General features: G+C 36.8%; 1 protein-coding gene across 1 annotated transcript in view; it reads right to left on the minus strand.

The window, feature by feature from the left end:
* Positions 1-12,937, minus strand: part of ptenb (phosphatase and tensin homolog B) — a 112,502-nt gene that overhangs the window by 61,969 nt on the left and 37,596 nt on the right. Inside the window, exon 2 of the mRNA XM_052027209.1 lies at positions 12,453-12,537. Within this exon, the coding sequence (XP_051883169.1) occupies positions 12,453-12,537 (85 nt within the window). The remainder of the gene's footprint in view (positions 1-12,452; positions 12,538-12,937) is intronic.

Consider the following 12,937-nt stretch of genomic DNA (forward strand, 5'->3'; position numbering starts at 1 on the left):
TTAAACACAAGTTGCACCTGAAGGCTTAAGAGGATGTAAACTAAATCAAGTGTGTACAGCAATACAAAACAGAAAGCAGTGACAATAAATGTACCTCAGATTGTTATTCAAAATATTTCGGAAAATACATTAACCTTAGGTGCTTGCCTTATAATCCAGGTGGGAAAGGTGCAAATGGTAAGAAACACTGAAAACAGTGACAGAATTTAAAGATCTGTTTTTGAACTGCCTTCATGGAACCTTTCCTGTTTCAGGTTGTGAATATACTTGATGTGTGAAACTAACCATGGTATCCTCCTTGTGGATAGAAACCAGTGAGTTTACAAACTAAACTGGAATTTCAGTTGAAGGTACTTTTTGGCTTGGTTTGACATCCCTGCCAGATACTGCTTAGGTTTGGAGAGCAAATCAGAAAGAAACAAAATACACTAGGAATATCTACTTAAGATTATTGTTCAATACTAGCTTGAAAATTATAAGGCTCTGGAAAATAAAAATTTGCACTATTTCCATTGATTTTTTTTGCACTGGTGCCTCCTGAAGTCCTCAAAGATGAAAACATCAAAAGTTAGACCCTATCTTGAATACTATCCAGCTCCAAGACCTGTTGATGGGCAGACAAGAGAACCTTCAAATCTGTCCTATATCTGCATTTCAAGTACTCCATCAAACACTGATCCCGTGTAAACCAACTTTTACCAACCTCTTAGCATATTAAAAAGTTTTCTATTCTTCCCAACAGTCAATAATATCATTTTCCCACAATATATTCCATCTGCCATTTTCTTACCCACGACCTACATCCCTCTGCTCATACCCCTTTCTATCTCCCATGGGATTTTGTTGTTGGCATAAAGAAATGCAAAAAATAACTGGAAACCATTTAGTACCTTGGTCTTCCCTGTGCAAGTCAATTTGTGTCCATTGTTTACTATTTAATCTCAATCCATTTAATAGAATCCAGTTACAGCATTTGCACCATTGTACCATTTCTTATGGCAGATGTCCGGTTTTGAAACACAAGGAAATTACTGAGACAATGCAACACATGGGTCAAATCAAGTTCACACACAAATCATTTAAGCACTTAATTGTTGAATAGAGTGAACCAAAAGTAAATTGAGTAACATGCTGGATAAGCTTCTTCCAAAAAGATTTGTTATGTGGCTAGCTGCATTTCTGAATGGCATGTAACCTCAATAGGTTCTCAGTAAGTTTGTGTGGCACATTTCCTTTTAATGTTTCCTAAATGTTTTAAACAAAAACAAGCTCTAGAATGGAAGTTGCAGTTCTTTTTTTGAAGATCATTTAATGCGGCAGTGAGTTGATTTATTAACTAAGCATGAAAACATCAAAAGTTAGATCCTACCTTGAATACTACCCAGCTCCAAGACCTGATGCACTAACCTAAATTAGTTGAGTCTATAAAGACTAGTAACTAAAATTTCAGTCAGTAATTTCTAATGCACAGGATTGCAACTGAGAACACAAAAGAATTACCAGAATGCTTACCACAACTGCTTCAAACTCAAGATAGGATAAGCAGGTATCCTTAGTATGAAGCACAACAACAAAAACTGTAAATTTGATTTGCACAGATCCCCTAAATTGTATGACATAGTCATTAACTATGTTTTAATAGGAAAAATAATGGGAGACAGATTTCTCAGAAAATGAATGAGTAACTGGAGAGAACAAGATATGGGATTAGATTCTAAAACCACTAAAACTAACAAGGTGGATTGATAATGCTACTTTAAAAAAAAATGCACTGAATTTCATCTCCAGAGAGAAAGAATTAAAGAGTATACAACTAGAATATTGCAAACAAATCAGTTCTCCAAAATATAAAAAGCTTATAGTGAAGGAGAGGTTATGCTTAGAACTTCCAATGGAGACCAAGACACAAGAAGAGAAGCTGGTGTTTTCACTAATGTAGGAGACAGAACTAGAGGCTTTCAATACAAGATAGTCATTGCAAATCTAGGGAAATTCACAAGAAATTTTAATGTAGAAAATACAGAGCTTGCCAGAACAAAGAATAGGTAAAACAACCAAAGACAATGTATTTAAGTGGAGGCTAGATAAACATGAGGGAAAATAACAGATGGATATGTTGATGGGGTGAGATGAAAGCTCATGGAACATAAACATTAACCTAGACCTGTTGAGCCAGACAGCCTACAAGTACTAATTAACATCTAGAAATACAAATAATACCATGGAATATATTCTTAAATAACAAATTCAATACGAAATGTTATGTTGAATTTGGGCTTTAAGGTGAGAACTACAGTTTAACATAATTCAGCTGTGTGGATTATGAGAGAAAGCTATTATATGCAGTATTGCTGTTAGCAAAAATCTCAAGATAGTTACAGCAAAATTAAATTATGATAGTCAGAAATTTGGAGTAAATGGCAAGTTCTGTGTTTGCAATTGATTTATGAGAAAAGACAATGAGCAGCTTGTTGAGTTCCCCCAGTGAGTGCTGCTACAAGCTGCCTGCTCTCTCAGCAATGAGGGCTTGAGTTGCAGCAAGGACTTCCTCTCAAATTCTGTCACATGGGGTGACAGGAAGCCCAGGCACAAAAATGATCTGTATAAACTTTAGCTAATGCATCTTCCCTAATTTAGTCCGCCAAAGTCTTCAAAATATGAAAAGTTTCAAAATGATTCTGACATTTGGAAGCATTAAAAAACATTGCCAAATTAAAAATTGGCTAAATTAAATTATTAATGCTTAAAACATTTAAATAAGCTCAATTAAATGTAAAAGGTGCTAACATTTACCTTAAACACTCTTATCAATTAAGATCGATGGACAAGAACTCCCTGCACTCAATCTGAGTGTTATTCAAAATGAGTTGTTGTAGCCTTGACCCCTGCTCCTGGACTCCAATGGGATTCCAGCATTGGAACAGAGTCAGGTAAATAAAAAAAAAACACCATGTGAACATCTAGCAGCAAATTCAGCATTTTCACATTCACATACACTCTGGAAATTCCAAATCTGCTAGTATCCAGATGGAAAAATATTGGTTGTGCTGCAGGTATACCATTTCCCTCTAAGATCCAACCACAACAATCTATAGCACACGAACAGATCATTTGGTCCAGCTAGGCAAAACCAGTGTCACACTCAGTCCTTCAATGCCAATTATCTTAATCCCTTCATCCTATTCTCCCTAATGCATACATCAATCTTCTCCTTAAATGCCCAAATCCATCTGCCTCAATTCCTCTGCAAGTCAACAAATTGAGCATCTTAACTCAATGTGAAAATAATGTTGCACCTAAATTCTTTACCTGATCTGTTGGTGACTATCTCATATTATATCCCATTCATAATTATGTAGCGCTCCCATGTTTCCTTTTTCTCTTTCAAAAAGAGCACCGTCTATTCAATCTTACCAATTGCTGTACGCACAATTTTGTTAACACTAACATCAATATTTTTGCTGTTTCTTCGGCATTTCAAATCCTCATCCAAGTCTTGAAATCAGCACTGTGCACAATCCCCAAACTATGGCTTAGGAGTGGCTCACAACAAATTAAACATTTAGAGAAAAATGCAGTAAAATTCAGATAATTCAATATCGGATTGCTCTGAAATCCCAATGGTAATACCTGCTGCACCAGGTTTCATTTCCTACCTTTCCTTTGAATTCACTGGGCCGCATTTCCCATACACCTTTGAATTCACTGATGCCCCCATTTCCTGTGCTCCCTTAAATTCACTGAGACCCTGTTTCCCGGGTACCTTTTAAACACACCAGAGTTCTGTTTCCAGTGTACCCTTTAAATACACTGGTCCTTTTTCTGATGCACCCTTTAAACTCATTTGGTTGGCTGAAAAATTTACAATATACCTTTAAAAAAGTGAATTGATGTGTGCTAGGGAATTAATAGGAGTAACATGCAATTGTTTGGAAAATTTGCTTGCCCAGCAGTACCAAGATCTTGATGAAACCAGATTATTGGAGTTTTATTGTACTGACTGTGTCTGTTGTTATTTTCATCTCCAACTTCTTACAATGTAAATTTTAACAAAATATTTTTACATCTTTACTACCACGTATCAAACTTCAGCGTCTTCTGGAGTAGTTCCATGGGGACGTACCACCAGACTTAAGGACAGCTTCTACCCCACTGTGATAAGACTATTGAACGGTTCCCTTATACGATGAGATGGACTATGACCTCACGATCTACCTTGTTGTGACCTTGCACCTTATTGCACTGCACTTTCTCTGTAGCTGTGACACTTTACTCTGTACTGTTATTGTTTTTACCTGTACTACATCAATGCACTCTGTACTAACCCAATGTAACTGCACTGTGTAATGAATTGACCTGTACGATCGGTATGCAAGACAAGTTTTTCACTGTACCTTGGTACAAGTGACAAAAATAAACCAATACCATCTCCCTTTGTGAAAATGGAGATGACATAATTAAAATAAAAATCAGAACATACCAGAAATACTTGGCAGGTCAGACAACATCTGAGAGGGAGAAACAGTTGGCATATTCCCCCTCCACTTTGTTATCCCTCATTCCTGTGGCTCCCTCACCCCTTCTTTCCCATCCCCTACCCTCATGACCTGCCCATCTATTCCTCACCTCCTTCCCTTTATTCTATGGTCTACTGTCCTCTCCTACCAGATTCCTTCTTCAGCTCTTTGCCTCTTCTACCCATCACCTTCTCAGCTTCTTACATCACTCCCTTTCATCCACACCCCGCCCCACCCACCTACCTTCCCCCTCTCACCTGGACTTGCTTATCACCTGCGAGCCTGTGCTCTTCCCCCTCTGCCAACCTTCTTATTCTGGCTTCTGCCCACTTCCTTTCCAGTCCTGAAGAAGGGTCTCGACCCGAAATGATTGTTTAGTTCCCTCTATAGATGCAGCCTGACCTGCTGAGTTCCACCAGCATTGTGGGTGTGTTATAGCATATTAAGTGAATAATTAAGTGAAGAACTGGAAAAAAGTTCAGAGACAGTATTTACAACCCTCTACATTTTCAGTTCTGATAGGGGGCTACAGAACCAAAATGTTAACCCCGTTTTTCTCCTTGCAGCAGTGTGTTTCTTTCAAAATAAAAAGATTTTTAAGCCAGATTTCAGCTATCTGCGTATTTGGTTTTTGTTGAGGGAATTCTATCTGCTGCTTGGAAATTCTTCGGCCCTTTTTACTTTATTGACTGAATTTTCATATATTGCTATAAGCCCTCTCACCTCTTCCCTCATTTAGTTTGATTATCTGTAGGCGCAATTCAATGGACCCAGGCTTTTTGAACCAAGTCAGTTTGTCTCATAGTTCCTTCCTTTCTATCTTAACTATTGTAATATACCTTCCACTGTAGCTATTTCCTTATTGCCTCAGTTTTCACAAAAGAGACAAAGGACCAAGACATTCTGTAACATGTTGTTTATAAATCAATCATCCTATTTAGTTCTTTAATTACTTATGCACTTGTACAATACTTAATTTCTGCTAGTTTCATATTCTCGTATCTTACAATTTTTTAAAATCCCTTTCCTAAGCTCAGTACACCGCCATTCACTCCCACCCTATCACTTGTGCATATATGGTTTAAAATTAATTTTATCTTTACTATTTATCCAGCGGTCCTCACACCTGCTTGAGTTTTTAAGTGGAATAAATTTGTCCTGAATACATCATGACATTGTCTTTAAATAATGCCCAATTCTTTCTTCAACTGTCAATTTTTCCCCCCAATCTTAACTTCTTGCCAACCCTTTCACATAATCTGTTAAATTAATGTTATGAGCCATACATTTTCCAAGTTAAGGAACTCATTAATGCTACAATCAGGGATTAAATAAGTTTTATTTTTAATCACCCTTATAATGTGCAGTCATGCACACTACAACATGGTAGTCCCATGTTTACAATCCCTACAGTAGTTGAACTGTCAATTCTGAATTGTTTTATTTAGTTGAGATATTGATGGTTTTTAAATCAAAAGTTATGCATATTCTGAAATGCTGTATTTTAGCCAGTTAATTCTGCAACACCTCTTACATTAAACCAGTAACTGGAAAATAACAAGATAATTCCATACTGGCTACATAACCCCAAGCAACATTAGCCATGCTTTACTGGCCATCACCTATACTGGCAAAATTATATCTGTAATATACAGTCAGGACTGCATTCACCAAATCTGAAGGATGAAGAGAAACATATATATTTCACACGCCAAATGAAGTAAATGGGCAGGTGGTATCTATGCCCTAATAGTCTGCCTAAAGGACAGTTTACTTGACCACCAATAAATTATCAGTAATTAAAGAATCCTCAACAACATCCCTGGAATTAAAAAGCAATTTTCCAATTTAGAATACTAAGGAAATTCAAGTGCTTAATCTAGTGCAATTTTTCTTAACTGAATTTAACAGAGAGCACTTTAGTTACTTTTTTTAAAAAAATCAACCCCTCCACTCATATTTCCTCCCAAGAAATTAGTGACAATTTTAGGTGTACAAATTGACATTAATGTTGGCCTTCATTACCAGAGGGATTGAATTTAAGAGCAGGGAGGTTATGTTGCAACTGTACTGAGTACTGGTGAGGCTGCACCTGGAGTAGTGTGTGCATTTCTGGTCTCCTTACTTGAAGGATAACTGGCTTTGGAGGCGGTTCACCAGGTTGATTCCAGGGATGAGGGGAGAGATCAAGTCCCCTGGGACTATACTCACTGGAATTCAGAAGAATGAGAGGGGATCTTATAGAAACATATCACATTATGAAAGGGATGGATAAGATAGAGGCAGGAAGGTTGTTTCCACTGGTAGGTGGGACTAGAACGAGGGGACATAGCCTCAAGATTCAGGGGAATAGATTTAGGATGGAGATGAGGAGAAACTGAAGAGTAGGGAATCTGTGGAATTCTCTGCCCAGGGAAGCAGTGGAGGCTACCTCATTAAATATAGTTAAAGCACAGTTGGACAGATTTTTTGCAATAGTAGGGGAAGGGTTATGGGGAAAAGGCAGGTAGGTGGATCTGATTCCACAGCCAGATCAGCCATGGTCTTATTGAATGGCGGAGCAGGCTTGATGAGCCAGAAGGCCTACTCCTATTTCTTATGTTATTCTTTCAGATAACTCTTTTTATACTAAGCTGAATAGTGTGCATTGATGACCTATTCACATGCAAAGTATACTCAAGTTGAGCTGAAACCAGTCAAATCTAAAACCAACATAACACAGGAGCAAGAGCTTTCAGCTGTGACAACTAAGATAATTTTTAAATCTTCCTAACTCAAGGACACAGAAGACAAACACAGTGCCTCCAATTCTATTACTACCCTGGTAAACAATAGCCAACAGTATATATTCTGCTTATGATCTTCCATATCTTTACAAGTTATTTTCACATCAAACCACATTTAAAGTTTTGGTTCTGCACAAGTTATTCATGCTACTTCTCCACTGCCTCATGTCAATAGATCCTGCTCTGTGGCAGGGATCCTTACTATACCACTCACAATGAAATGGGGCCCAGATACGGCAATAACTCCCTCACTATGTCTACCGTGGTCATGTTACACGTGCCTTTCATCCTTTGGAAGACAAATTGCTGAGCTAAGTAAACTAACACACTTGAAAATGTGGTGTGCAATTGTTTTTTGGGCAAACTGGATCCATAATTCTATTTCTTACAGCATAAAAATGTAAATTATACAGTGTGCCATTATTGAAAGCATGCAGTATTAGTCAATAACCCAACTCTTTCACTTTGACCATTACAAATACAAAAAATTCCCAGCTCACAGCATCCAAACATACTCAATAATTGGTCACTTTCTAATATTAAAAGGTGCAAACATCTCCAGAGGCTGTTAACAATACCTAATTCTCAAATAGAATGGTATGGAAGGAGGCCTTCTCTTAGCCTTGTTTCTAAAACCCCAGAAAAACCTACATGTCCCTAAATACGTGATTAAAATTTAATTTGGAGCAACAATGCAAATTAAATGCAAAATCTCTTCTGAATAGACAAAATCTCAAAATAGGAATGTCTATTTTTACCAACTGCAATATTTTAACATCAATTTTACCAACACCACAAAAGTGCATACTGCCACCCATTGCATAAATCAATGACCCTGCCCTGGAGGGAAAACAAGGGAAAAGGTTACTGTTTATGTTCAAGTGGCAAAGCAGCAAACTCTATGAATAGAGTAGAACAACACAGGTTTAACTCTTTATTATGACTGACTGAGGGGAATACAAAGTCAGAATATTACAATTGAAAGGTTAACTTTGAAAGGTCTGGGCTTGCTCGCAGTACCTTCACTTTTTTCTATATTACTCCCTCCAGGCAAAAGGATAATTGCCATACGATTAATTTACTCTCACTTTAGACAATATAATAAAACCAAGTCATTTGGGAAATAAAAACAATAGTGAAAATGATCAACTGCTGTAGCAGCTATTTTATGGGAAGATACAGGTTTTTGCAACAGGAATTTAAGGGAATTTAAGTATATTCCACCTCCTGAATTTCATGGTCATTGTCATTACTTTATAAAATAAAGATAGCTCTCCTGAGATGGACACCATCTCTGGTTGCTGGAAGTATTCGAATGACTTTAACTGCATTATAAGTAATTTGCTTTCTAAGAGTTAATATTCTGAATACCAAGATATATGCAAACTGAATAACTTTTGTATTACTATGGCAAGTTCCGTTCACTTATTACCAACCACCTACAATTTCTCACATCATTGCATCAAACTGACTCTTTAACACTTTAAACATTAGCTTCACTCCTACTTGAAAAATTGCTCCAATTAACAATCATTTTCTGACTACTCTGAATTTTGCTTTTCATGGTTCGTTTATCTCCAATGTTACAATGTCAGCAAGTCATATAGCAATGTAAATTAGTGTCTCAGATTAACCTTTTCTATTTCTCTCAGCAAGTCCACATCTTCAAATTTCAGCACGATTGCTTCAAACTTGTATACTACAGATGTGGAAACACAGCAGAGATAATATCTGCTTTGTTGAATGGCATCCTGATTTAACAGTAACTACAGCCAGTTATTATAATCACTCCCACAGATCTCTCAGCCTCTCCTTTCATTACTTCCAAACCATTAATTTTACAACAGCTAAAGTTTTGCAATCCAATTACATACCAAACTCAGAGACAGTTTAATCTGACAAAGTTACAAGTGGCTAGAACTAAGGCAAATTAAATTTCTCTAGTTATGTATGAGTTATTAAGACACCAGAAGAAATAAATTTAAGTCCGGCACCTATGTTAAGTAATAATTTTATTTCATGCATTTGAGAAGTAGAGATATCTGAAAATGATAGCAGACCCAACATCAACCACGTTGTCAGAACTTGCAGCACTACACAAAGCACACAAGCTGATAAACGATATTCCCAATTCAATAAATTGCGAACACAAGGTCACCATGTTTATGAAAGAGTTCAGGTTTCCAATCTAAGGTGACCACTCATGCCTTGCAATCAGTAAGCAGAGGAGTAGGAAGCTCATCTTTAGTGGTCAAAGTGGTAAGAGGAAAAAAAAAATCTAAAATTAATTTAAAATTGAGGTTTTTTTTAAAGTGGCTCTCTTAAGAAACACAAGTGGAATATAATATCCTAAACAAGAGGAGGAAACTTTTGGAAATATCTTGGGCAATATCTATGGGGAAAACAACAGCTGATTTTCAGGTATAAACCTTTCTCAGAACAGAAATAACAGACAGAAAGCATTTAAAACTGGAATAGAACCAAAAGAAAATGGAAAAGGATAGGATGAGAAGAAATAGGAAGCAACACAGAATTTTGTTTCAAGTGTTTAGGTGGTGAATGGCTGATGGTCAAAAAGTTCTATTTCCCATTAAAATTGCAAAAGAAATACATACTGATAAAATTAATATCACATCCATGTAAAAAAAAGCATTTCTTCAAAGAGTGCTCACTATCTGAAGTGATCATCAAGGAGGAAAATCCACACACAGAAAAAACTTTCCTTCATAATTAAAAACAAAGACATGAAGCATTTGTCGCAGGTTGGAGGAACAACACCTCATATTCTGCCTTGGGAGTCTCCAAACTGATGACCTCAACATCAGTTTCTCCAACTTCTGGTAACCCCACCCCTTCTTTTTCTTCCACCCCCCCCCCCCCCAACCTTTGTCTTCCTTTTTTCCTATGTCTCCCTTTCCCCGCCTTGATGACCTGCCCATCTCCTTTCCTCAATCCTTTATTCTAAGGTCCACTGCCCTCTACCAGATTCCTCCTTCTTCAGCCCTTTGCCTCTTCTACCTATCTCAGCTTATTACATTATCCTACCTACCCCCTCCTCACTTGAACTTGCCTATCACCTGAACTCACCTATCACCTGCCTGTATGTGAATCTCCCCCACCCCCCACCTTCTTATTCTGGCTTCTGCCCTTCTTTCCAGTCCTGACGAAGGGTCTCAGTCTGAAACGTCGACTGTTTATTTCCTTCCATAGATGCTGCCTGACCTGCTGAGTCCTCCAGCACTTTTTGTGTATTGCTCCAGATTCCAGCATCTACAGAATTTCTTGCATCTCCATGAAGAATTTATTCTTTGGAACTAGAAAGGCGTGATGTTACGAAGCACTTAGGATTATGAGATGCAATAATAAATGTACACAATGACTGATCATTTCCAGTGATCACAATGCAACTTTAACTTTTAAGATTATGCATAGAATAAATAAGGAAATGAGAAAAACATGCTTAGAGGATACATGTAATGTTGAATATTAAGCTACAGGATATGGTTAAACTAAGTCCAAAAATATCTTAAAAGGTAGTTGGAACACTATTTAAAAAAAGAGGGATATTAAAGGTTACAGGAAATGAGTAAACCAGTGAAAGTAGATAACCCATCTTCTGTAGGGAAATGCATAAATTCAGATATTTTATGCCAGCATCTGATAATTAACTATATATTAACTGTTCAAATAGAACACATAACCTTCAGCTATACTTCCTCAGTTGAAGGGATAACTAGGTTGCATCAATTTGAGGTGCATTTTCCTTCTGCAATGAACAAGAATTGCACACCACACAGAGCTTTCAGTTGGTTTGGAGACAAAATAAGTAACCACACCTTCCACGATTATGACATTCCTTTAGAAAGCAAATTTTTGAATTTTTGTAGCTTTAGTTGTGTATAAATTATTGCAATTTACATTTACTGTGGCTTTTTACGCCACAATCACAAAGTGACATTTTCCAGCCACACATCTTCAGGCCACATGCAGCAATGCTCCAAAAAGCTGAAAGAACCATTCACGCTGGTACTTCAATTTCATGGCAATGTGTAAATTGCCCAGAGCGGCATATAGAAGTCACATCACTTCCCATCAGAAAATATTTGCAAAAACTTCACATTTACCATAAATTCAGGTTTTGCGTCATCAATTGAGATGCAGTTTGATAGAACTTAAGGCCTTGCCAAAGCAAATGAATCAATCAATACAAGCAATACTTATGAACAATTTTAAAAATGCTTTAGAAACTAGTGAAGAAACATATTTAGAACGTCAACTGTTTATTTCCCTTCATAGATACTGCCTGACCTGCTGAGTTCCTCCAGCATTTTGTACGTTGTCATAAATAGCAAAGTACATTGTTTTACAGCATAGGATGACAAAAACTGCATGGCATTGACATTCAAGTATTCTGTTCTTAGACAACCAAGTGATATGCTAAATCAAGAACTTAAGTTGCAAAGGTATTCATATAGTTTTATATTTACACAGTGATTATTTTAGTTTAAGTATTTTTTAATTGGGAAAATCAAGCATTCAAAGTAAAATCATTTCAGTGAGAAATTCTACAGGGCAGTTTGTAAAATTTTCATCCACCAGTTTTTGTTTGGTGGAATTGTTGATTCACCAGAGGTCTGACTTATAAAAGTAATAGCTTAAAAAGCAGTATTTTGTCTGATGCAAGATCTTACATAATTCTTGATCAGTAAATCTACAGCAAATTTTAGGAAGAAATGGATCCGAAGTGAGCAGTATGCTGATAAGAAACCCAAACCATTAAACTAGCCTTTAACCTACCGTAATCAGGTCTCCAATGATTAAGATGCAATTTAATTTCCTTCTCAGAAATGTAAAATCTTGACAATTTAAAATTTAGATGTGGAAGGTCTTGGAAAATACATCAACCAAACCACTAATGTAATCACAATCTCTTCCCTTCTCTTCCCAAATGCAAATGAAATGCAAATTATGACACTAATGGAATAATGTGAGCCCATCAATAACCAAACTTTTACACAGATTTCTTTATCCATAAGAGTACCAAAACGTCGAGTAGTTTCAATTAACACAACTCAACATCTTAATTTGAGAGAAACTTTTTAGATTTATAAATGAAAATGAAAAATGAGTTCCGACTTTAAGTACTTACTTTACTACATCATCAATGTTATTTCTGTAGACGCCTTCAAGTCTCTCAGCTGGAAATCCCATGGCAATGATGTTCGGATAAATATCTGGTTTTGTCAGTTAAGGACGATAAAATTTATGGCTGACACTCAGAAGGACGACAAAGTCAAAAAAACAAAGTAAATAAAAAACAAATGACTTACAGTGGCATGCAAAAGTTTGGGCACCCCTGGTCAAAATTTCTGCTACCGTGAATAGCTAAGCGAGCAAAAGATGACCCTTTTTTCTCCAAACATAACTTTGCTCATTGCGTTCAAAAAGTTCTATTTTGACTTCATCAGTCCACAGGACTTGTTTCCAAAATGCATCAGGCTTGTTTAGATGTTCCTTTGTAAACTTCTGACGCTGAATTTTGTGGTGAGGACACAGGAAAGTTTGGAGAAAAAAGGGCGTAGAATTTCATGAAAAGAACACCTCTCCAACTGTTAAGCACGGGGGTGGATCGAT

This window comes from Pristis pectinata, chromosome 12, assembly GCF_009764475.1.
Source record: "Pristis pectinata isolate sPriPec2 chromosome 12, sPriPec2.1.pri, whole genome shotgun sequence".
Classification (NCBI taxonomy): Eukaryota; Metazoa; Chordata; class Chondrichthyes; order Rhinopristiformes; family Pristidae; genus Pristis; species Pristis pectinata.